Source organism: Rhopilema esculentum, chromosome 10 (genome assembly GCF_057945365.1).
Source record: "Rhopilema esculentum isolate cy_ngs chromosome 10, ASM5794536v1, whole genome shotgun sequence".
NCBI classification, from domain to species: Eukaryota; Metazoa; Cnidaria; class Scyphozoa; order Rhizostomeae; family Rhizostomatidae; genus Rhopilema; species Rhopilema esculentum.
In genome coordinates this window covers 8,535,589-8,562,015 of record NC_142824.1, presented here as the reverse complement: position 1 = coordinate 8,562,015, position 26,427 = coordinate 8,535,589, and the positions used below count along the sequence as shown (strand labels likewise).

At 35.7% G+C, this 26,427-nt stretch overlaps 3 protein-coding genes across 7 annotated transcripts; all 3 read left to right on the top strand.

Moving 5' to 3' along the window:
- Positions 1-271: 271 nt before the first annotated feature.
- Positions 272-1,532, top strand: LOC148959278 (uncharacterized; the record flags this gene model as incomplete). Its single annotated transcript, XM_089110862.1, has 1 exon — positions 272-1,532. A coding segment is annotated over one exon (1,242 nt), but the record flags the coding sequence as incomplete, so codon positions are not given.
- Positions 1,533-2,340: 808 nt separating this feature from the next.
- Positions 2,341-15,712, top strand: LOC135693599 (GPI ethanolamine phosphate transferase, stabilizing subunit). 2 transcript variants are annotated; one of them, XM_065212137.2, is made up of 5 exons: positions 11,439-11,980; positions 13,507-13,598; positions 13,820-13,936; positions 14,461-14,572; positions 15,529-15,712. In XM_065212137.2, exons 1-5 carry the CDS (start codon positions 11,732-11,734, stop codon positions 15,655-15,657), a joined length of 699 nt encoding a protein of 232 aa, XP_065068209.2. In that variant the 5' UTR covers positions 11,439-11,731; the 3' UTR covers positions 15,658-15,712. The 2 variants fall into 2 exon arrangements, 1 of the variants encoding a protein (XP_065068209.2); XR_010517017.2 differs by lacking the exons at positions 13,820-13,936; positions 14,461-14,572; positions 15,529-15,712 and adding an exon at positions 2,341-2,456 and having other exon boundaries at positions 7,133-11,980.
- Positions 15,713-15,897: 185 nt separating this feature from the next.
- On the top strand, positions 15,898-26,245 carry LOC135691744 (protein stum homolog). Of its 4 annotated transcripts, none has more exons than XM_089110965.1 (3): positions 15,898-19,954; positions 21,835-22,112; positions 23,074-26,245. In XM_089110965.1, the coding sequence occupies exons 2-3, from the start codon at positions 21,839-21,841 to the stop codon at positions 23,340-23,342; spliced, it is 543 nt and encodes a 180-aa protein (XP_088967091.1). In that variant the 5' UTR covers positions 15,898-19,954; positions 21,835-21,838; the 3' UTR covers positions 23,343-26,245. The 4 variants fall into 4 exon arrangements, with proteins under 4 accessions (XP_088967091.1, XP_088967090.1, XP_088967092.1 ...); XM_089110964.1 differs by having other exon boundaries at positions 21,832-22,112; XM_089110966.1 differs by having other exon boundaries at positions 15,898-19,957; positions 21,832-22,112.
- The last annotated feature ends 182 nt before the right edge of the window (positions 26,246-26,427 follow it).

Below are 26,427 nucleotides of genomic sequence, written 5' to 3'. Positions count from 1 at the left end.
CTTGCTTTATTTGTTTTGCTTGCTTTACTTGTTTTGCTTGCTTTACTTGTTTTGCTTGCTTTACTTGTTTTATTTGTTTTATTTGTTTTACTTGCTATACTTGTTTTACTTGCTATACCTGCTCTACTTGTTTATTTGTTTTGCTTGCTTTACTTGTTTTGCTTGCTTTACTTGCTATGCTCACTATACTTGCTATACCTGTTTTACTTGTTTTGCTTGCTTTACTTGTTTTATTTGTTTTACTTGCTTTACTTGCTATGCTTACTAAACTTGCTATACCTGTTTTAAATGCTTTACTTGTTTTGCTTGCCTTACCTGTTTTACTGGTTTTGCTTGCTATACATGTTTTATTTGTTTTACTTGCTTTACTTACTATACTTGTTTAACTTGCTTTACTTGTTTTACTTGCTTTACTTGCTATACTTGCTTTACTTACTATACTTGTTTTACTTGCTTTGCTTGCTATACTTGTTTTACTTGCTTTGCTTGCTATACTTGTTTTATTTGTTTTATTTGTTTTACTTGTTTTACTTGCTATACCTGTTTTACTTGCTTTACTTACTATACTTGTTTTACTTGCTGTACCTGTTTACTTGCTTTACTTGTTTTGCTTGCTATACTTGCTATACTTGCTTTACTTACTATACTTGTTTTACTTGCTTTTCTTGCTCTTCTTGCTTTACTTGTTTTACTTGCTTTACTTGCTATACTTGTTTTACTTGCTATACCTGTTTTACTTGCTTTACTTACTATACTTGTTTTACTTGCTGTACCTGTTTACTTGCTTTACTTACTATACTTGTTTTACTTGCTTTTCTTGCTCTTCTTGCTTTACTTGCTATACTTGCTTTACTTACTATACTTGTTTTACTTGCTTTTCTTGCTCTTCTTGCTTTACTTGTTTTACTTGCTTTACTTACTATACTTGTTTTACTTGCTTTTCTTGCTCTTCTTGCTTTACTTGTTTTACTTGCTTTACTTACTATACTTGTTTTACTTGCTATACCTGTTTTACTTGCTTTACTTACTATACTTGTTTTACTTGCTGTACCTGTTTACTTGCTTTACTTACTATACTTGTTTTACTTGCTTTTCTTGCTCTTCTTGCTTTACTTGTTTTACTTGCTTTACTTACTATACTTGTTTTACTTGCTATACCTGTTTTACTTGCTTTACTTACTATACTTGTTTTACTTGCTGTACCTGTTTACTTGCTTTACTTGTTTTGCTTGCTATACTTGCTATACTTGCTTTACTTACTATACTTGTTTTACTTGCTTTTCTTGCTCTTCTTGCTTTACTTGTTTTACTTGCTTTACTTACTATACTTGCTTTACTTGCTTTACTTGTTTCACTTGTTTTACTTGCTTTACTTGCTTTACTTGCTTTACTTGTTTTACATAGCAGGCTCATCAACTTGGATTTTGGCAGTTTTTATATTGCTTGCCCAGCCATTCTCCAGTTTCTACCTACGGGCACTTCACATAATCTGAACAGTGATAGCGAAAAGTAAAGAAGCACCTTATCAATGCTCTGCTGTTTTTTGCAACAATTGCTCATTGCTTGTACTCACCTCCTGTTTTGCGCAATACGAAGTAGCTAAGTTTCTTAGCGAGCTTCTGCAGACATCAAATTTCAAACTATTAGCAATCACTAATGTAAAATTCCTAGCTTCTTGGATTTTTGGGAGACCGTTGGATAACCAGCACCTGATCATGACCTGATATAATCTGGTGCACTTTACAGATTGCCAAAGCACACTGCATTGTGAACACAGAATAAAACATTTTTCATTCTATTCTGTGTTTTCTATTCTGTGTTGTGGACCAGAAATCCAAAGGATTTGCTTACAAGCAAGCAGAAGCTCGTAGTGCAACTTGGACTTTAAATAGCTACTCATTTGCAATAGCAATTAGGTAAAGCTTCATTTTCTTGCTTTTAATTCTTAAACTTAAGAGTAAGCCAAAGCACTGTAATATAAGCAGACCCTTCGAGACGTTAAGATTATATTTCGGCCACGAATATATTTTATGAATGCATTTATTCTATACAATATTCTATTATTCATAACTGTAAAGTCCTTTTGATGTCTTGTGATGTGCTGTTGAATCTGTTCTTCAATCCCATTCTCTTGTAACTCGTATTCTGTACCCATGCTGTCGCCTTTCTGTTCCTATTTGTTTACGAATCATCTTCAAAGCTGACTACTTGACTGCTTCAAACAACCTGTAAATCCTCATTCATATTTCCTGAATCACTATTGTACAACCAAGTGGCGACTCCCTACTTGTAGCGAATTATTGCTTCATACGAATTGAAGTGCCGATTGTTCTAAGGTGAAAGACGGCACCCGCTAAACACCATAGCTACTCCTACAGCTCGGCCCGTATTGGCAAGTATTTGCAATCATGTTTAAATAGAAGCTGGAAGTTTTTATCGCAAAGTGACTGCCGAAGGTATGAATCGATTTTTTAGAAATTCCTTATAACTATGCGAAAAGTTAATCGTCTGTGCGACGTGTTAAATTGACGCATCTTTTTTATATACATGACGCAAGCAACTTGTAGCAATATCTTCATACAGTTTGGTAGTTTTACTCATTGAACCAGCAAAAACGAGGATTTCTTTATTTCTCGACTTTCAAGAGAGCCAGAACATAACAGATTTTGCTCAGGTTCAGTTGTGCAAAGTTTTTTAACTTGTAGCGCTATATGAATCTTTACCATGAGTAGCCCGGCAAACCTGATCTTGTCAACAGCATTTTCAGTTATGTAGATTTTAATTGTCGCAAATAATTATAATTTTTCTTTGTTGTGGCCGGTTATATCAAACTTTTTAAACCAACAAGCTTTGAGAACATGTTTGAACTAAAAGTGTATTTATCAAGCAACGCGCCAACATTCTGCGCTTGCTCTTCCAACCCCTGTAATTACAGCATGCGATTAACAGTAGACATTTCGTCTAGTGGTGGATTATTAGCACCAGCAATGTGTCAAAGAAGAGAAAGAAAATCAACTTTTTGTTTGGGGGAAGGGGGCAGCCCTGATAAATGAGTCTAACAACAGACATATTTCACAAAATGAAAGTATTTTACTTATGTTACTTAAGTTTTTTTGGGGGGGGGGGGCAGGGTCCCGGTATCTCGATTCTTGTGTCAGAGAATCCTGCTTCATGCCAAAGAACTGCTCTTCACCAGCTGAGGATGTTTACTGCAAATTGTTCGTTCTCCACTCAAGTTATCGCTCGCATGTTGATTGCTGCTTAGCAATTTCCTATTGCTGGTCATCGGGTACCCGTTTTTATCTTAGCTCATTAGTATTGTTATTAGCGAAAGTGTTTGCAGCTCTCAGCAAAAGACATGTACCCAGTTTACACCGCGCTGGATTGTCTCCTCTTCACCATGATAAGACGTACCTAGAAATACAGCATTCACATCAGAGCATGATTGTACATTTATAAAGATAAGTTCGTGAAAGGTCTTATCTCGCACTTTCACACAGCTTAAGATGGTAGTTTTAAATTTTCAGAAATAGACAGTCCTCAGAGAGTGTTGGGTAGAAATCATACCTTTAGCTTCGTAAAGGGGGCAAGGACTTTATACAGATAAAATTTTATTTATCAATTTTTAAAAGAATGTCTTAGTGGGGAGAGTAGCTGACATGGCCACTCTAGACCACTCCCTTAGCACAACTCGTGGCGAGTGTGTAATTTGGGCTTGCCTTGGTGCTGGGGCAACATGCAAGTAAGAATTACAATACATGCTCCGTAACAAGACAATAAGAAATCCATCATACCGTAGAAGTAGGGGTGTAGCTAGGGCTGTTCCCCTAAGAGTGCGATATACATTTCACCCCCGATAAATGTCTTGCTTCTGGTAGGGGGTAGCTTGGCAAGATTCGAACGAATACATTGTTGCTGTGATTTGGTTTCAGGTTGTTAACAGTGGTGCTGTAAAATGGATGTTCGGGTTCTGCTCATAAAAGAAATTATAAGGAAGTACAACGTTTTTGCCAGCGGCTAATCGTCATCTTTCCTTTATAATAAATGCAGTTTTTTCCAAGCTTAATGTGACTTTACTTCTAACACCATCCTCGATTCTCCGAGAACCTAAATAATTGACGAGGCGCAGCGCAGCCTTATTCAACCACTCCATGTCTAAAGCGTACCGCAAGAGCCAGCGCGACCTTATACAAACACTGCCTGTCCTATACAAATCTTGAATTACCTAAGCGAGCTACAAGCCAACTTTAGTGCCTCTTGAGCCAAGCAGATGGTATCCTGATATCATCTTAGCCAATGCCCATACCAGTGCATCTTCCATTGCGCCTCTTAATACGCAAGACATATTCTTATTGCTTCGGTGCATCTGCTAAATGCTAAAATACGTATGAACGATTTGCTATACATCATTTTACAGTCATGAGCACAACTTATTGTAATATAATAACGTCTACTGTCCAAATAAGCGGAAAGCAAGCTAAGACATAAAAATGTCAACAAAAGGGTAAAAGAATACTGGGTGTCTTTTGTTATTCTTAGATACGTTTGTAGAGAGGAGAGTAGTAAATTATTGTAGTTTTTTCTATCAGAGGCGTCGCCAGCCACAAAAACTGGGGTAGACAAACAATTTTCTCGGTCACGCTTTTAAGACTCTTGGAAAACGTGGAAAACGCCTTTTTGGTATTTTTGATGTACTTTTGATGTATTTTTGGTGAAATTTTTGATGAAATTTTTGGAAAAGCAACTGCCTAAACAGCATTCTTTGTAACGGGGACATTGTTGCAAGAACGAGAATCGTAATCAAACTGACCGGCACCCTCCAGTGCAAAAATTTATCGAAAAAGTTCTAGACCCCGAAATTTCACCCTGGAAATTCCTCTTTAATAAGAAAGTAGATAGAATTCTTAGTAACTGCAAAAGCTTTCTTAGAAATTAGAATCCTAATAAATATCATTTTCTAATTGCAGTTTTGTAGTTCGCTCGTAGACAGCTAGTTTTAATTTCTTTCTCGTTTTTTGTAAAGTGACTCTTTTATAACACATTTATAGAAGTGCCTAGATTAGTCTTGTTCATGGCCAACCATTGAAGCCATGTGTGGCCCAGGTCAACCCCTGATTAGGAATTAACAATCACTGAATATTGAATTTAATACAAAACCATCCATGTCGTAGTTTAATTCCTTTTAAAATTGGCCGAATGCGTAATAGCCATTCTCTGTTGTGCAACAGTTCTCAAGTCTGCCGCGCTGGACTAAGTCTTCGGTATTTTGGAGAGGGACTGGAGCTGAAAAACAATAGAAGCAACAACAAAAGTAAATTATAAGATAGAACAATAGACATGTAGCGTTTTAGAAGTACAGTAGTGCTGAACCAACAAGATTCTTTAAATATTTATGGAATTTGTAATGCTAGAGACAGTCAATCAAAAATTACTATCGAACACTTTCAATTAAAACAGGTAAAGCATTCATTGCTCGTTTGCTTCAAGGGCCTTATCTGCTAATGGTACATCGGTTGGTAGTTAGGCCACACAATTCCGGGGCACTGGGTACTAAAGACTGTAACTACAAATGCTACTACAATTACAATAGCACAATATTGAATAAATTTTCAAGACAGAATAATAACTAATAACATTGCTGCCCCCAGACTCATGATGAATTCTATCACTATAATGCTGTCTCTGGTATTTAATTTGCTTCTAAAAAAGTAAGCTTAAATTGCTGTTGATTATACATTTCTGCTGATTGCAGTGGGTTTATGGCTATGATCAGAGTATAATAGAATTGATAAGTATTGTCTATCAAACAGTCCTCTGTGTAGACACAGAAATGTAAATAACGTCCCATAATTTTTATTAACATTTATCATTTATGTGCAGTAGTCTAGCCAGGGTGGTAAGATTAGGGGCAAAGGCGAGTTGAGCCAGGGGAAACTGGGAGTCCTTACCATTTTGAATGCCAGAAAACGCCCCTTTTCAAAGAGACCTTTGGCAATGGAGGGACGTCAGCACCCTCTCGCCTCCCCCTCGCTACGCCACTGTTTATGTGTAACTATGAATTATGTTGAAAATCAAAATTACATAATCAATATTAGACCAGTATGTCATCTCTCCAAAACTTTAAATCACTCAGATAGCATAATAGGCTACAAAGCTACTTTAAGTACAGGTAATAAATTGAATAATAACCCAAAAGGTAGGATATTACTGGTCGAAAGACATTCAAAATAAAATGATATGAAAATGACATTTATAATATGAGCTATCGTTTGATATATATATAGTGTGTATTCCGATTTTACTGTCACTTTTTTGTCACTTTTGATATTCTAAGCACATCATTTGCAGTCTGAGATTGTATATGCATTTTCGGGTACATTCAGTCAGTCTAGAGATGCTTTTACTCTGAAAACAATTTTTTCCGGTCAATTTAATTTATGAAAAACAAACTTTTTCTATGCAAAAACGCAAGTTGACTTAGTTCGATTTCAATTACTTGCTTCTACCTTTGAGCGTCGGTCTGGTTTTTAAAGAACAACTCAAAGCTCCTTAAAAATTATCTTCTCATCCCGGATTCGGCCTACATATGAAGCTATTCATATCATTGATTTTGGTTACAAATTGACTTCTAATAGCAGCCTCGTTGAAAGCTCTGGATTTCTACTGGTTTTTGTGGGTGCATGTTTTTATGAAAAGAAACAATGCCTGCCCTTTGGGATGCACTGTTATTGACAGTGGCGACAGAACTTTGAGTCAGTTCCAGGTGTTTTCATAACTTTGCGTCTCTCTTTACCCTCCAAAGATTAACTTTCGTAGCATTTCGAAAGAAAAAATGTTGGATTTTTTTTGGAATTCTCGACGCTAAATCATGGGTGTTAGCTGTCTGCTGATTTAATGCATATTTAAAATGCATTGTCGCCTGTTTTAGAAAGCTTCTTGCAGTTAAAAGACATAACTCCATTAACTTGTTTACTGGAAAGTAGAAGGTCAAAATCCTTGACTACATCACTATTTCAGCAAAAGAAAGCGAGAATTAGGAACTGCGGCGGTTTTATCAAATGTTAACCCGATTGCACTTTGCCTTTAGATCAAAATCTATTAAAAGTCATCTATGAATCTTGTTTTTTTTCAGTATTGCATCATGTTGCTCTCAAGGACATTCGAGGTGGATTCTGGATCCATGAGTAGAAATCAGCTGGGAAGAAGAGACACCCAAACAAGTGAAAACTTTTGGGCCGATATTCGCAACCTCTCGTTTAACGAGAAAAGTGACGTAGAGCCCCTAGCTCTGAAAGAGAGGATTCGATTCAACGTAAGTGGCACGATGTTCGAAACATTCTCGAAAACACTGAACCGTTTTCCAGATACCCTTCTCGGATCCAGTGAATTGCGAGTGACATACTACGATCAAGCGGACGATGTTTACTTTTTCGATCGTAACAGGGACGCGTTTGAAAGTATTCTGTTCTTCTATCAGTCATACGGAAAGTTGATAAAGCCTGCAAACCTTGGACTAAAGCTGTTTATCGAAGAGCTGAAGTTTTTCCAAATGGGAGAAGACATCATCAATAGATTCATGGTCACAGTTCGGTACCCTGAAGATGACAACGTCCAACAAAGTAGTGGGCGGACTATATGTGGAAAAATCTGGAACTTTATAGAGGCTCCAAAATCGAAACCGGCAATGGCTGTCGCATTTTTCTCCGTTGCCATGATTTGCATATCGGTCATAATTTTTTGCATGGAAACAATGCCAATGTTCAAATCTTCTGAGTATGCGAACACGTTTGACGGTTTAGAAGCAGTTTGCGTGGCCTGGTTCACCCTTGAATTATTGCTGCGATTCGCAACGGCACCGAATAAGTTCACATTTCTAAAGTCATTTATGAATTTAATTGATTTGGTATCCATTCTACCATTCTACATGACAATTTTTAGTAGTTTGGTGCAAGGCAGTAAACAAGCTCCACGGCTTGAGTTTCTTCGCGTCATTCGCCTGGCACGTGTGCTTAGAGTTTTTAAACTTTCACGCCATCTGCGCATATTCAAGATTCTTGGACTTACTTTAAAGTCTAGTTTCCGTGAACTTATGCTACTGTTGTTTTTTGTTCTCATTGCCGTGGTTTTGTCTTCAAGCGCTGTATATTACGCCGATCCGAATTTTGAAAGTATTCCCCACGCCTTCTGGTTCGCAATAATCACCCTTACAAATGTAGGCTATGGTGACAGTGTACCAACTAACGTCCCTGGTAAAATCATCGCAAGTTTATGTGCGGTTTGTGGCATCATTGTCCTAGCACTACCAATACCTATAGTTGTATCCAGTTTTATGTATTTTTACAATCTGGAGAAGGAAAATCAAAAATTGGAGAAGCAAGATAAACAAAACAAGAAAAGGCTATCAATGATGATTCCCAATCAGGACATCAAACAAGGCATGTGGCCATTGCACAAGCTTTCGAAAGCGAAAGTTTCACCCGTTCCCAGTCAAACAGAGGACGAAGAAGATACTTTGAGTAACACGAGTGAAGGGGGTATTGAGATAAAGAGTGTGCCACTTGTCCAGACTCTTTCTTAGATTTGATGGAGAACATTTGTTATCTGTATGGTGTTGTGCAAGAATTTTCACAACTTCTTCTGCCAAGCGATAAAGATATCTTTGTTATACATAGTGATAAACGCCTCGGTGCAGCTATTTGTCTGATCTTTCCTCTGTAGTAGATACACAGAATCAAGTTTCATTCCAGTGACTCCATGGTGGGAACGCCTTGTTATTGGTCAAGTTCTCAATCTGCCACAGAATGGATGAATATCACAATCACGTGTAGTACTTACTTAGAAAAGGAAGTCAAAATTCAAAATTTAAAGAGAATTTACCGATAAAAGCCATGACCGTTTTGGAAAACTGCGACTCAATTTGCATGAAAATTGAGCTGTTCTTAGTCATAATTGCATGATCGTTTTGCAATAAAATCAAAAGAACGTTATTAAGTCTTTATTTTAGATGTAAAGATCGTCACTTCAATATTCGTTGATTCTCTTTGATCTAGCTAATAGCTCTAAGGTTTGTAAAAAACACCTTGTTGCAAGGTTGCTAAACGTTCATACCTTGCCTTCAATGTTTGCATTCCGCTAACCATTACCACCTATTTTTGCCTGACAGTGCATTACCCTGCACCGCTCCAAAGTTTCTATTTATCGAAAAAGTATTGAATCGGTTAATTCTTTTAAATATCGAATCTGACTTGTTGTGTGATAACTGATATCAAGGAATCTTGTAATCTTATAGCAATAGGTTGACGGTATTTAGCAGTAGCGGATAATATGGGGGTTTGAGGGGGCTCGACGCTCAACGATCTCCTCGGAATACTCAAGCCTTCTTCGTAAATTAAAACATAGCTGATAAAATATTGGCCAGTACTAAATAATCAAGCAAGCAATTTGTGACAAAAATCAAAACTGCTTGTGAATTGTATATGTAGTTTCAATTCCATAAAGATTAGCAGAAATTTCCCTTGAATTCTTCCAAATAAAAGTTATTCCCACAAACGTTTTTCCCACTGAAGAAAATGAGATAAAATGCAGAAAATTAACATTACAACTACAATCATGTTGTTATCATGAACGACTTGTCAAAAGTATAATCGGTCGATCGCTTGTATAATCAATTGTCTTAGATGAGATATCGATCTTGATATCAAAATTCATAAATGGATTGTTCTTCTTGCTATTTAATTATGCCGTGATCTCAAAATCGAGCGAAGTCGAGCATGGATGGCAAAACGATTCGATTTTTGGCTCGATTTTCACTCGACTTTTCACTCATTCCAACAAAATTAAAACAAAGAAACGCAAAGCGGCTGCCGTGCTTATTGTACATGCAAATGTCCTTTCACATTTCTCATAACGAACTCTAGCGTCATAAGACCCTAGTCGTTCGTTTCATGCAGTAGCCGTCCTTAAATATTTCATTTCGTTTAAGCAATTTACTATTTGTATGCATACGTTTGTTTCGTTTGATTAATCCAACTCTTAAAATAGAATTCATCACTTTAAAAGGTACCCTGGACCTAGAGGTCCCAGGGTAGTATGCTTTCCTGCCCCCTTTTGGCCGCTTTTCTTTTAAAAATAGCTAAGCATAAGAGATGATAACTGCGCACGTGCTCACTCAACGACTCGATATTTTACTCGATTTCTTGTCGAGTAAAAAATGGAGTGACAAATTGAGTCGTTTGGCCGGGGCTTAAAGGGTCCCGCCGAAAAATCACTTATTTTCATCAAAATTTGCAGTGTTGTTTAAAATAGAAATAATCGAAGATGACACCTTGTCGGAAAATCATAGGCCTGCCCCCCCCCCCAAATGAAAGCCTGAATTTCCACCACTGGTATTTAGATGGTTGTGTGGACTTTTGGATTTGGTATACGTTGAAAATAGGCTTCGCAAAGTTAGGCAAAAGCATCACATAAAAGTATTTTTTGTTGCTAGCAAAAAGCGCCGTTAACAGTTAACAATCAAGTGCAGTACAAGCCAACTGCCGTCCTTCAAAGCTAGGAAAGAGGGCTGTCCTGTAGAAGGCTTCTAAAAGCCACACCCAGGATCAAAACCATGGTCACATTCTTTAAACTTCCTCTGGTGTTAAAGATTCTCTGGTGTATATAGTATATCAAATTAATAAAACTCTTGACCAACTCTAAAAGACTGATAGATAGAAATTGCTCGTTCATAGAAAGTCGATAGCAAAATAAAGGGCTAGTTCACATTGCCAAGTGAAGAATTTGCCCAAACAAAGAAGTATTGGCTTTCTTAAAGAGGGTAAGACCCCAAATCACTCGGAATTTTAAAAGTCATTCAAGTCATTCATATGAAATGAAAGTCATTCATAAATTCTCAAGGAGAGTTTAGACTTTTTCTATGGATTCTCCTGAAACAGCAGTGGCGGAAATTCTGGCGTTCGATTTGGGGGGGGCTCGGGGGGCTCTTGCCTACGATTTTCCGACATGATAACATATTGGATGGGCTTTCGGCTCGTTAATGTTGTGTCATCTGACAAGAGCCCGAATTTTCGGAGCCCCCCCCCCCCCCCCCATGCCCCGATAATTTCCGTCAATGTTAAACAGCCAAGCTTTTAGCTATTTACATTTGCAACACATTGTAAAATGTTTGTTAATCCAGCATTTCATTGAAATTGGCTTGGAAAGAAATCTTGATAATATATTGTCGAACAACTGAGATAACTGCTGTTCTTGTGGCTCTTTATCCTGGTTTAGACCCCGTTTAAACCATCCATCTGATGACTGGATCCCATCTGGTGATATAGAAGCGCCCAAGGCCTCAGATCCAAAAGAGTTCGGAAGAATTATTTTGGATTCCTTTGGGCCATAGTTTGTAAACTTTGGTAACCAGAAATTGGCGCCAAATCTCGTAGCCTCCTATCACTCTCACTTTTGGTATCGAGGCGGCATCATAATGGAACGAAACTTCGGGAAACTCGGCGTGCATTTCTTTTTCAGCCTGACAAAACAGTTAATATTTGATATGGACAAGAAAACATGTTGAAATTGGATGTTAAGAAGAGCATGATGGGCAGTTTTTTACAACCTTTACCACTAGAAACACAGTTAAAAGCGTTAGCGTCATCATAATTTGATATCTGTTATCCGCATCTGATCTTCTTGAAGAATATGCGAAAGGCCTAGGCAGGCTCAGGCATATCATTTGAACCTGTTTAAGATGAAAAGGACTGCTAACAGGAAACTGTTAGGTATATCATGTTTGACTCAGCTGATCTGCTGTGGATCAATTGTGCTGGTGCAGTCTCTAATAGCCTCTGGATTTTGTTTGGAGAACCGGCAATGTATTCTCGATTCTGTGAAAACATTTCTGTTGAATATGTACTCAACAATCCTGCTTGGATGGTTTGTTACCAAAGCGGCAGTCATCGATGGAGATGACTTAATATGCACAGATTTAAAAAGCAAGGTAGTCATCTCAGATGTTGCATATATAATCAGGCCATACCCTTCTTGTTGCTGTATCTGTCTGCTGCCAACGAGTACACTCATCGAATGAGTGCCCCCTCCAAAGAAGATCTCTAGAATCAACTTTTTGTTGATGTTTGATGTTTAGACATTTGAACAAAAAATTTCCTTTTTAGCAGAGCTGATATCAAACGGATTTTCGAAAATCTAATTCTTCCGCTGTATGCAAACAAGAAAAATATTTAAGCACAAATTAACACCCCTGGCCCCCTCATCCACTGTAAGAGTGTCCCCTAAAACTTTTATTAGCCCACATGCTAATTTTGATTTATAGCAATGGTGTAAGAGCCTATTTTGAACAACTTTACACAACCTTGCCAAATTGTGTCTACAGTGAGATGGTGGCTGCATGACTTGTGCATCTTATGCACATTTCATTTTGTATTGGCAGCCTTGCAAAATTAAAATCCCTGTTTGTGTACATCAAGTTTAATAATGTGTATGGATAACAAGAGGTGCCATAACTGCTCCATACTGAATTGACCTAAAAGATGTTAATCAGTATTACTCAGCTCATATAGTTTGAATATGTATCTAGCTGTAGTCCCCAGTTAACAAAAGAAACTTGTTTTGGCCTGTCACCAAATTGTAGCTGGTCCTGATCAGATACTTTTTGCACCACTTATACAGGTTTATTCTTTGCAAATTTTGATAGATTCTGCCTACATCAGATTAATGGCATTAGGCTTTGTAAAGGAAGCAAAACAGAATCTTTGTGATTCAATCAAACAGGATTGATATGTGGCTTTTCTGACATATGGTTTTTTATTGGTATGCAATATGATGCATAGTGTTTTTACAATGAAAACAATATCCAATGATACTTCTCAAATATTTTTTTACACCACCTTGGTGTTAGAAATTTGTCAATGTGGGTTAAAACTTAGAATTAACTTATATTTGAGCTTGACTGCATTGGTTACTTCTTGACTGACTGTTGGCTGGTGTTGATTGACAAATCTGTCAACACATTTTATGTATTTGTAGTTAGATTTGCTATTTTTTCCCAAAGTATTTTGCCAGTCCTTGTTCTTTAAATGGACTTGCATCTAGCTTTAAGTGGATTGGCAATGCTGCTGGGCAGGTAGCATACCACATAATCAAGTTGTGATTTGTTTCAAAATATCCAGTGAGAAAAGCTAATATAGAGGATAGATTGATGTGACATGAATGAGATAGTTATTCAACTTTAAATTCAATTCATGTGATGATTTAAGCTTTATTACAGTCAATGTTATAGTATCAACACTTAAGTACAGAAGAGATTAGGGAAATTAGAAAAAACAAAAGTAAGCTATCTAAGAGTTGGTAGTACCTTATTACCTATAAAGTCAGAACTATTTACCCTTTTTCAGCTTTAATGTATCAGATTGTGTAATTTGCCTTGCTAATATCTTTCAATTAACACAGGATCTTGTTTGTAATTCTGACATCCTTTGTAAATGTTGATCCACTTCTTTTCTCTAGGTATATTGTTTGCTGAAGTCAGTATTTGCAACATTTTGTGGAAATTTCTTGTATCATTTTATCACAGTTATTTATGGAGCCCCTTTTATAGAGTAAGTCTAACCCTAATTTACAATTATGACAAAATATATACATGTTGATTTCTAGTTATAAGTGACAGTGTACTGTAGCATCAATACCACCAGTTTCCAAAAGGAACTTTGTGCAGTTTGCAGTTGAATGGCTGAATGTCAATGATTTGCTACAGTTACTGGAGATTGTTATTTGCTTTTTAATTGTTTACTATTTACTCAAACAATTTATAATTTTTCAGGAATTTAGAAGAAACACATTTATTTTCATGTCTCATGTCTGCTATGACAATATTGCCATTGTCTTTGGTATCAGATGGAAAATGGTGGAATATATTGCAAATTCTGGATTTCAAATTGTAGGTTTTCTCCAGCATCTACTTTTTACCATGACAGAAATCTTCTCAAGAAATCTTTTAAGAGCAACCTTGTCATTAATAAAATAAGAATATCTAGCCTCAATCTACAGTTCATTGGAAACAAAAGTGGCAAATGTTTTTATAACTGAAATAGAAAAGAGAGTAATAACTAAATAGCAAAGTAAAAAAAATTGCTAGTGACTGGACTTTAAATTTGTAGGAAAAAACGCTTCAGTTCTGCTCAAATTTGGTGCTATTACAAATAATTATTTATTAATAAAATAAAATGCAGTGAAGCAATTTTTAAATACAATTGTTATTATACTGACTTGATGATGATTGTGATTAATAGTATTGTCTATTGATTCAAGCTAAAGATTTATGATGAATGGTTTTCTGTATCCTCCAGTTTTGTTTGCTGCATTTACTTTTTTCCATCACCTTAAATCTGGTACTGATATTTTCTCCTATTGATAATTCCAGAATTCTTCAACATTGTTCAAAGATATTTTTACAAATTTCAGGTACAAGTCTGGTCAAATGGTTGACAACATTAGGCTGATTTCCTTTCTAACAATTGTTGGAGCTCTTGCTGGGTCAGCTGCAATTCCATTAGACTGGGACAGACCATGGCAGGTGTGTCTTTGATGTTTTCTTTGTGGAATTTTAAGTCCTCAGGAGCTTTTCAAGATACCTTTTTTGTTTTCTTGTTCCAGAGCTCTTTTTTTGTTCCTGTGCATTTTTTGTTTTTAGTCTATGCATAAGGCTCTGGACCAACTTCAGCTAGAAGCTTAAAAGAATTCCTGTTGATAGCCCCATTAAGTAGTTTTTACCGAAAACTTTTTATGACCTAAGTAACAGGTCACTGGGGTTGCAAAACATTTTTAGTTTCCTCTATGTCCTGGGAAACTTGTTGCCAATTGTTTTAAGGTGTACTATATTGATCAAACTTCAAATATGTACCTTTGATTAACATATTAGCGTATGTCAATATGTATTCAATAAATTGTGGATATTTTGCCTAATTACATGAATTTGACTTTTAATTTGTAAACCAATACAGAAACCAACTTCATGTACTTTAAGTCATCTAATACAAATGTAGACAGAATATAGACAGAAACTGGAAATTGATGGTAAGAGAAACCAGGATTTTTTTACTTGAAAGACAAGCTATTGGCAACATATTGCAGTTTCTGTAAGATTTACTGGAATTTTTCAATTTGCAGCATTTATATGCTTGCCTTGTTGATAAAATTTTTTTATCATGCATTAAGACTGTTTTTATTTTGTTAAGGTTTCAATGAACCTATCATTTCTATGGAAAGATGACTTGAGTTAATTTTAAGTGTTGATAGAAGTCTCAACTTGGGCTATAAAACAATACTATTGTTGTCTAAGTCTACTCCATAATGTTGAAGTAGTTCTTTGGTTTTTTACGTTTATTGATAAATTGAAATGTTTTGACCAGCATTTTCTTTCTTGAGCTGGTTGTATTTCTGATGTGCCGTCTTTATTTCCTTGAATTGAGACATCTTATTTCCTGGCTGACTACACCAGCCATGTTATCATCAAGTTGTTTTGCTTTTTAGGCCTGGCCAGTTCCCTGTTGTATTGGTGCTACTTTTGGTTACACTATTGGCTTATTGATATTTGCTGCATTGCCAGTGTTAGAGTTCATCAAAGTGAAATATGAAAATACAAAAGTAAAATACTACTAATTGATGTATCAGTTGATATATTACAGTAAAACTTAAAGTATTATTTATCACCATTTTTAAATAGAGCCTTAACAGTTTTCAAAGAACTGTTTTTACATTTAACTCTGTCTTCTTATATCTGTCAAAATATACCTACATTTTGTTTAGAAATGTTTCTTATAATAACTTTCATCTGGGGAATCAGCCAGATTGATATTAAAAGAAATAGAGAAATGCTTGACATCTTGTAGTTACCTTCATTTAACGTTCTATATTTTCCATTTAATTTTAAGAATTCCTGAAATCTCTCAGTGTTTCAGACTCACCTTTTTATATCTTTCATCTGTTTGGAACTTTCAGCTTTTTGTAATTGCCCATCAAAATTTCGTTTACCAAATATTGGCACTGTATGTTTCTTTGCCCTTCCATGCTTAAAAATTTTCATTAGAAATCGCTTCCCTTTCTAAGCTACTTATATTTCTTTCTGCAACTCTTAATCTAGGTTTAAATGTGCTTTTCTTTCAATAAAATGATCCACACTCGATTCAATATAAGTTTGCAAAAATTGTCAGATAATGCAAAAATTTGCCAACTATGAAAACATCATTTTAGGTTTATAAATTTTTCATTAAAAAGCAAGGCTACAAACTAACCAAAAATCGCCAATTTATAAAGGCAAAGTTTGGAGCCAAAATAAAACAAATTACTGGGAGTTGGATCAGAAAGGGCTAGAAACCAACCAAATTTGTAGAAAGATAGAGTTATTCAATATAACAAAAACATTTTCAAGAAATTTTTGCTTCAAAATAATGCTGATAAAAGGCAATTTGATCAGGAAGAGGTAAAAACCAACTTAGTTTATCGAAAGAAGCAGCCAATTATTTCAAAAAGATCCTATCTTTAATATTTGAATTTTTCATAAAAAAGCAAGGCTATAGGCTTACCAAAATCGTCAATTTTGGAAGAGAAAATTTTTGCTTCAAACTAATGCCGATAAAATGCAATTTGACCAAGAATAGGTAAAAATCAACTTAGTTTATCGAAGGAAGCAGCCAATTATTTCAAAAAGATCCTAACTTTGATATTTGAATTTTTCATAAAAAAGCAAGGCTATAGGCTTACCAACATCGTCAATTTTGAAAGGGAAAATTTTTGCTTCAAAATAATGCCGATAAAATGCAATTTGACCAGGAAGAGGTAAAAATCAACTTAGTTTATCGAAGGAAGCAGCCAATTATTTCAAAAAGATCCTAACTTTGATATTTGAATTTTTCATAAAAAAGCAAGGCTATAGGCTTACCAAAATTGTCAATTTTGGAAGAGAAAATTTTTGCTTCAAACTAATGCCGATAAAATGCAATTTGACCAGGAAGAGGTAAAATCAACTTAGTTTATCGAAGGAAGCAGCCAATTATTTCAAAAAGGTATAACTTTGATATTTGAATTTTTCATCAAAAAGCAAGGCTATAGGCTTACCAACATCGTCAATTTTGAAAGAGAAAATTTTTGCTTCAAAATAATGCCGATAAAATGCAATTTGACCAGGAAGAGGTAAAAATCAACTTAGTTTATCGAAGGAAGCAGTTAATTATTTCAAAAAGGTCTAACTTTGATATTTGAATTTTTCATAAAAAAGTAAGGCCATAGGCTTACCAATATCTTCAAATTTGGAAGAGAAACTTTTTGCTTCAAAATAATGCCGATAAAATGCAATTTGACCAGGAAGAGGTAAAAATCAACTTAGTTTATCGAAGGAAGCAGTTAATTATTTCAAAAAGGTCTAACTTTGATATTTGAATTTTTCATAAAAAAGTAAGGCCATAGGCTTACCAATATCTTCAAATTTGGAAGAGAAACTTTTTGCTTCAAAATAATGCCGACAAAATGCAATTTGACCAGGAAGAGGTAAAAACCAACTTAGTTTATCGAAGGAAGCAGCTAATTGTTTCAAAATGGTCTAACTTGTATATTTGCATTTTTCGTAAAAAAGCAAGGCTATAGGCTTATCAAAACCGTCAATTCTGAAGGCAAACTTTTTTCTAAAATTTCAAATGAAAAAAAAAACAATTGGATCAAAAAATGTTTTGATGAATATGCAGGAAACAATTTGACCAAGTTTTGAAGAATGTGCAGGCAGCACTCTTAACAAAGAATATTCCTGTGTGTGAAATTTTCTCTAAAATGTAAGTCCAGGGGTTCCTGAAATTGTCATTTTCTGAAGGAAAAAGTTGTGTTACAAAATGAAGGAAATTGAAGGCAATTAGACTAGACTGAGTTAGAAATCAACTTAACTGCAGATAATGCAGCAAATGTAATCACGAGTTTCTAGGCATGTAATGTTTTTGTAGGATCATTGTTTTAGTCTTCAAAAACCTGTAAACGGAAGTCGGCTACAATTTTTCTCTAAAAATCAGATTTATGATAATATGGCTATAAAAAGCTAGTTTTTGCGTTATGCGTTGAAGGATGCGCAATTTCACAGAACATAACAAGATTTTACTTTTGGTTAAAAACGTAAAAAGCACTTTTAGGCTGGCAAATTGTTCATATTTGTAGCTAGTTTTCATGGTTTGGATAAATACAAATTTTAAGAGCTTTTGTCAGAATTGATTAGCAATCAATGTAGTATCTTGAATTGTTCAAGGCTTTTGAAGAAATCATATTTTTTAGATAACATTTCTAAAAAACTGCAATGTTTCATAGCATTAAATCTTCAACTGTTTACAGCGAATGTTTCTCTAAAATGTAATAGATTCAAGGTCACTATGTTATGGAGTAACTCAGTTTGTACAGCAATTTTTGAAGAACATTGCTAATTTTTAGATGTGTTCAATTTTCCCAAAGGCATTGATAAAGGCTTGGCAAATTTTTCAACTTTTGATTACAAAATCAAAAAACGACTAAAGACAGCTTGATCTGAAAGAGCTAAAAGTTACTTTGCTTCTAAGAATTACGTTGACAAAATGCAATGTCTGAAATACATGATGCCTTAAACCTTGTAGTTTATAGATATTTCAAAGTGAATTTTTTTATTTTGAAGACGGTGAACACTTTTTATTATTGTAACTATCATAGTAAAACATAAGTTGAATTCCGATCTTGTCTTGAAGCACTTTCATAGGCAGGCAGCCCAATAACTAATTTATGAAAACGTCAAGCATCTCCTTTTCGTCACTACGATGAACTTGGAAATAGTTGGCTGTCCTGAGATTCAAGCCATAATCACATTAATTCATAGTTTTTTGTTTAGGACAGTTTGTGGATTTTGAAAAGCATTAAATTCGTTTCTTTTTGGCATTAATACAAACAGCAGAATAGTAATGCTGCATTTTTTTGGTATTCAGCATTTGGAGAAAAAATACGGTTTGCTATTCATTTCGCAAGTTTCGTGGTGTCACTAGCAAAGATTTATTTAAATATTACTTTATCATCTTGCAATAGGAATCGTCAATTTCGGTGTTTTACAACCAATTAAAAACAGTGTGGCACCTGCTAGATATTTTAAGAAAGTTATGACCTGAACAATTTTGACTGTGAATTGCATACGTATTTCACAAATAGAAGCATTTGTCGCAGCAGATGTATTGACCCTATCTTATCAATCATTCTAACAAAAGATTCATCAAGATAAATTGAGAGTTAGAAGCAAGTAATCATACTTGTAATATGATTTATTATAAAATTTACCTGTTACAATCACTGTCGTCTAAAATAGAAATCAATATGCTTATAAAGTCGGTACGTGATTTTGACAACGTAGATTTGATTGTAAAAGGCGGAAACAAAACAATTATAAATTTTTGAATTTCTTTTTGGTGTCTCCACAATAAAGCTGAATTTTGTTCAATACAGGCACACTCTCTTTGCTATTTCTGTGTAATATGTGAATATACTTTGAGGGCTGAAGGCAGTACTCTAATCAATACTCTTTTATATCACAATAACTTTAGAGAACACCAATCCCACCCCCTGGCAGAATCACATATTTCAATTATCACAACGGTTTACTTGCTGTTCCTGATATCATAGTGATGAGCATCTGTTGGTAATGCTATAGAAGCCTAAAATCTGTCGGTACAGCGAAGAAGAAAGATCAACAAAAGGGTTTCAAATTCACAATAAAAAATAATTTACCAGCTTGCGCTCTCGAGCAACAGATTTCCCTCGAAACAATTATGATTGTACTCAGTAAAGAACGTCGTAGTTGCTAAAGCCGAACGCAATAACAACAGACAGTGCAAGGAAAGAGAACTTCCTTGGATAGCTGACGCGGCAAAATCTTCAAAAACATTCTTTGAGAAAAAAAACAGCAAAAAAGGTGGTATGTTTTTTAGATATTTAACATGGGTTTGTGCTTATTTCCAGGCATTTAGTTACGACAGGGTTTATCTCCATAAAAACGTTTTTCTACAGCAGTCGAAAAAAAATTGTAAGTGGACCATGGAAGCAGAATTTCAGCCTTAATACAAATCCTGATGTGTCTTGTGTGTCTTATCTAAGCGTAAGCACAACAGCAACATGACAGACTGACTTCATCTATAAACATGTATCCAAACTGGCTTTCGTATGACGATTGATGACGAGAGTCGACCCAAGGCAATTTTTAATGTTTTTGATACCATACGATTGATAAAGCTTTATAATCGAAGACTTAGATTTTGATTGTTTCTTTCTATCAATATCTTTTCTCAAGCTCAAAACTAACATTCTGGGGGTTTCAGAATAAAGATCAAAATCTTTTAAATTCGTCTCAGTGGATGTTGAGGTTCGGATTGAGAATCATAGTTCACAGCAAAAGCTTTCGTAAGCCTTTCTATTACATCATTTTTTTAAAAATCAGCATCATCTACTTAAATCACACAAGTAGAAATAAAGGTAACTATGAACCATGAAAACCATGGAAATTAATCTTAATAAAACTTTAAAGCACTCACCAGATAACTTTGCTTTCCCTCTGAAACATTTTTGTGTCCAGCAGGAACCTCGATTCTGCAAATTTGTTTTCCCATTTACAATTACTTCTGTACTGTCCCCAGCATTCATTATCTGTGACGTCAGAGGAGCACCAGGGACATATGCCTGTCACTTTTGTAAAAGTGCCCTTTCCTCGGAAGTTTTTGTCCCTCCCTACATTTGCCCTTAGATAAGAAATAGACCCGACGTCCAAGGTCTCTACTTTATTTGTGTCTTTGGGTGCCAGAATACGTTTACACCTACGATCATTCTAAAAATGTCAAGCTGCATGACGTTAAAATCAAAGGGACTGGCAAGACCAATCGGGAGTAAGGAAACCTGAACCTGGATATGTACACGCCAACAGTTCACCAATTATAAAGCAAAATCAAATAGCAATTTTTACTCCATATTAAATAATGTAGCCAAGGTGGTAAGAAGGGAGCAAAGGCGAGCTTAGCTGGAGGAGGTATAAGGGCTTTCTCCTAGAAACGTTTTTCTGACCACACCATTTGATTTGGGATGACAGAGCATGCCCTGTATGAAAAAATCTGTGTCATTGACTTTGCTTTAAAGGGCATATGTCGCATTAGCATTTGGCTAATAAAACAAAAGCGTTTGGAGTGGAATTCCATTGTTTCGTGACTTTTCATTTCTTCTTAATTAATTTTTGCCGTAAAAATTCATCCTCGACTCCATGCTTTGTACTAAACAAAAGTGATAATTGTATTGCAGTAGCCAGTCATGTTCACGACACATGTCCTTTAATATGTTGCAGATTTGGGCTTTCCACTGAAACCAAATTTCTGATAATTGTTTGGGCGCATCCTTTGTTTTGCTAGTGTACATATCATCAGTTATTGTATCATCTAATTTTAGCTGTGCTATTTTGCTTCATTAAGCTACAATTCTACCAGATTGTGCAAATCCCCCACAAATTTTGCTAGAATGAACAGTAAATAGGAGGGTGCTGGAATGGAGGGTGTCCCAGTCATCTCCAAACCAAGGTTGATGACATTCATCGTTGATATTCATACTAGAGCTTAGAACATTTCAAAGGGTGCAATATATCATTTTTGATGTAGTTCTAAAAAAATCATATTTTAACAAAAGTGAAATTTTTCAAAATGAAAAGAGGAAGAGCAATTTTATAGAACAGTCTGTCGTAAAGGTTTAAATAATACAAATTCTTGCTGCTAAAACGATAGAAGCTTTCCTTGAAATAAGGTAACTTGTATTCAGCAGGACAATGGAAGCCAAGAAAAACAAAATTGCAGTGTTTGAAGAAAGTTTTCCGAATGAGGTAATGTCTTCAGAAGAACATGAAGAGCCAGGCTCAAAAGGTTTGACCATCTTTGAACGAGAAGAAAATTTCAGGTTTCAAGGAACAACAGGATTTGTCGAGGAAGAGAAATCAGTTTTTCAAAAGGCAGGATACCTCAGGCTGCAAGAATCAGTCCCTGTTGTCCCTAGAAGAGCTGCCATTATATGCCTAATTCTCAACTGTTTGTTTCCAGGCCTTGGTAAGTAGATGGGTGGAACTGTTTGTTATCGAAGACTAATATTTGTGTAACACTTATTCCATCAATGTTCCGTTCTGGAACCTCTTCTGATTCAAGATTTTCCTTATGATAAGCATCTATCACCATTCGATACCGCTCAGGTTAACAGAAAAGTTAAAGACAAACCGAGGGATCATTTGTACCGAACACAAGAAAAAATTTTTGACGCTTGTACGAAAGAGTGCAAATCATAGCAAATAAGATATTACAAATTTTCGCTTCTAGTAAAGAACCTGAACACCGTAAAATCCTTCAGACTACGATAAGATATGACTAAATTTTGTGGTAGATCATAACTTACGCATCAAGAAGGGAGGGGCATAAAAATAGAAATGGAAGATTAGCGTTCTGGAGGGCAAAGTTCACTTCATCTGAGCACGAAAACCCTTTGCAGCTGAAAGAATTTAATAACTTCTTTTCCTGTTCTTAGCTTTGGCCATTTACCTAAGTATAGTGCTGTATTAATTAAGAAAGTTAGAGCACGGACGATGTAATAGCTCGCATACCAGCTGATTTGAATCCATTGTTTGAATCTTCTAAACGAGGCCATTGATCGACAGTATAATGTCAATATAAAGACTAATCTTTGAAATTAATTTTCTCTAACTGTCAAGCTTTTATGTCAAATAATTGCTGGTTTTTTAGGATTTGCTTTAATTGGCACTGTAAATGTACTTTAATCAAAACATAATGTCGAAACAAATTTTTAAGTGCTTGAGTTCAATGTTAATAATTATACTTAGAAAAGCAAACAGTCCAACCATCAGTATGAATATTTATGATTCTAACGACAAGTAATTACTTTAGGTAGTGTAATTTATTGTTCAGACAATCAAATTCCAGAAGTATATTTGAGAGAAAAATATCTGAATTTTTAGATTTAGGCTGTAAAATTAGGCCCTATTTTCCATTCTCCTTGCAGGTACAGCAACAGGAGCGTTCGTCTCAATATTGTGGCCTTGTGATCAACATATGGCCGCAAGATGGGTCGAAGTGTTTACTTGGAACATAATGGCGTCAATATTTCAACTGATAACTGTACTCTACTTCTTCATTGGTTATTTCTGGGGTATTTGGTGGGGAATAACGATGATACAAATAGCTCGTAAGTTGCTTTGCTTTGTCGTATCCAAATGTATTGGCAATTCAAAAGGAAGTTATCTATATAACCATGCTATTGATACTTGCTAAAACTATTTATTAGTGAAAAATGATGTCTGTCTCTTTCTTAGCCAATTGATGCAACTATGAGGCCTGAGGACTTTGCCACCAATTAAAGTCAAGTGTATAAAAAACATCCACTGTACGTTGTGAGATATTGTTAGATGACAGATTACATTTTTCATTGAAACAATAAAGCTAATAAAAAGTTCATTTATTTATCATTGTTTAATAAACCTTCACCTGACACCAAAGACGTCCACTTTTATTAATCTATCACCTTCTTGTCATATTATCAGTTGAGAGGTGTGCTTCTTTTAGCTCTTGAATTTGATCCCAGACCTTCTTATTTGCCGCGAAATATTTCCTTTTTCATTACGGGCCAGTATATAATACCAGGGGTTGCAAAGTCCCCCCTTAAAATCCCATCCCACGTAGTTGATGCTATACAAACAATCAGACAAAACTAAAGGAATCGAAGCTGTTTCCACGATTAGCCATTAGCGTATATAATCAGGGTCTATCCCGATAGAATGAGTGAATTAGCATAACTATTATTTTTAAATCCGTTGTCATGTACCAAATTTAGCACCATCCCCCTCGCTAGGTTCTCAGCCCCCTACTTTGTCGGCTAAACACTCTGGCTGGGTAACTTTGAAGGGAAGTCTCTGCAGATTTTAGATGAAACATAAAACACCAACTCCATCTAAACACAATTTCTTGATTCTGAATTCTAATTTTCTTGATTTTGCATTTTAGCACCAACCGCACTTGCAAAAAAATTTAACATCACGGTGGGCCGAAAGAAACGACAAAGCTATCTGGAAAGAATGTGAAAAAGCAAACGTAGGGATGACAACTGACCCAGGCATATAAGAAAGCAATGTGCTCTTCACGACGAAAGCCAAAAGAAGGTGTGATGGACGCGCATGTTTAACAATATTTACCTGCAAGATAACGGTGAGATGTCTCTTGTTTACAAAGCATAAGCACCAAAGATGATCGAACAACCAGGAGGATATCGGAATGTCAGGCCCACTTTGGTCGAATCATTCAAAACGAAACTCAATAATACATTATGACAGGGGAATGCAAATGAAAACTGCCGAAACCGCAACATAATAACATATTATTATAAAGGATAAGCCTGCTGCAAAATCGTGTTCATAAAAGTATTTGATGCAGGTGTATTTCATCCAGTTACATTTGCAGGTGGATTTCATTGCTATCGGGGTCAATATCGTACCGGTTTTTGGCTGCGATTGGACAAAGGTTCGAAGACAGAAAAGAAGGTGAAAAATCTCCATACTTGGAAAAACTTTCAAAAAATGGAAAAGACTTGCACTCGAATTTTCTTACACATTAAGTTATCCCTGGTCATCATATATCGCTAAAGGAAATTTTCAAGCTTACCTTAAACGAAATGTATCGATTAATCCCGACAGGACATTTTCTGCCCCCTCCTCAATGCTACTGTACATTCGCATATTACCCACATCCGAAAAAAATGTTGGATTGGGGATTGGGAATTTGAGGCCGCAAATAAATTCGTCCACGTGTGTGGTTTCCAAATATTTGTTAAGGTTCACGGCAATCCGCTTCCGCCATACAGCGCTCTGATTAGCGGAATGGAAATCTCTTTCTTCTGCATCTGAACCGAATATCATTCTAGAGTCAAATATCAGGGGCGAAGCCAAAAAAACTTTCGGAAGGGTACAGAAATGACTTTTGCCAACAAAAAAGGGCGTAACTCATTCTTTAAGGGCGTGGTCAAAAGATAAATACTCTTATGTGCTGCTGCATACTTTGAAAGTTCAACTGCTACAGAAATGTTAGTACGTTAAAATTTGTACAAAAAGGTTAGAATTATATATACTAAAGGTTGAGAAAAAAATGTCTTTTTTTGCCCGGCAAAAATCCTTTATGCGTCGACAGACAAAATGTGGAGCGGGGAGTACAGCGCCCCCGTACCCCCTTTGGCGACGCCCCTGCCAGAAATAGGCAAGAACATGAACCCAGGATTGGCGCTAGAATACAAAGGGGCGGGGTCACATATGTTGCGAAGAAAGATAATGCTCGTCAAAGGTTTTGGCTACACAGGGGATGCAACAATTCGTGGCTGGCTTTTAAGAGGGAACTGCAGAATAGGAAGAATAGGAAGAGAAATTTTGTTGGACCAAGGAAAGCTGCAAAAAATTATGTGCTGATCTATGTTCATGAATTCCCGGATGGCAGAAGCGAATAATGCAATAAAACCTTGAGGAGGGTTTTGGTATTACCTCTATCCAAAGTGCCACCTCAGAGTTTATGTTACTTTGCTCTTCTATGGTGGCGATCCGGTATCATGAACGCTGGCCTATTTAAAAATTTACTTCAAGAAAGTTTTTGCTTCAAGAACCTTGCAGTGTGATTTAGTGTAAACGTTTTTTACTGAGATACCATCAATCAAGTTGTTTTCTTAAACCTCATTTATCTTCATTCAGATAAATAATAGAATAAAAAAATACGGATGGATGAGGTGTGAGGGCTCGAATTTAATAATTCGTTTCTGAATTTTAATAAACCGGTGGGGTAGAAATAAATTGGGAAGGTTGAATTTTGATGGTATAGATATTTGGAAATTTAAAAAATACCAAGACAAAAGAAAACGGAGATTGGTTAAATAAATGCTGACGAGCAATTTCAGAATATTCTTTTCCGAGAAACCATTGCGTCAAAGTTCTTAAACTCGTTTGTTTATCGTTAGCATCGTTTTTCTTCTGTTGTTCTTATTTCAACTTTGTTGCTCATTTTTGGCTTTAAATCAGCAAATATTTTGAATAGCCAGCTAGAACTGATGTATTTTTTATTCCTGCAGATAGTCTCTAAGCTCACCCTCTCCCATAATTACATGGCCGATCGAATCTCCTGCATAAGGGGTTTACCAAGGTACATCATTCTATCTGCAATCTAAACTAAAATAAACTATCAATAGCCTAAATGGAATGAGACGTTTTGCATAAAGTATTGCGGAAGGTAGTGCGCAAGAAAAAGCTGAGGCGTCGTAGGACTCAATCTTCTTTGATGAAAGTGGAAGGAAGTGGTCGAAGCTAATGGCAGAAGAATCAATCCAAGG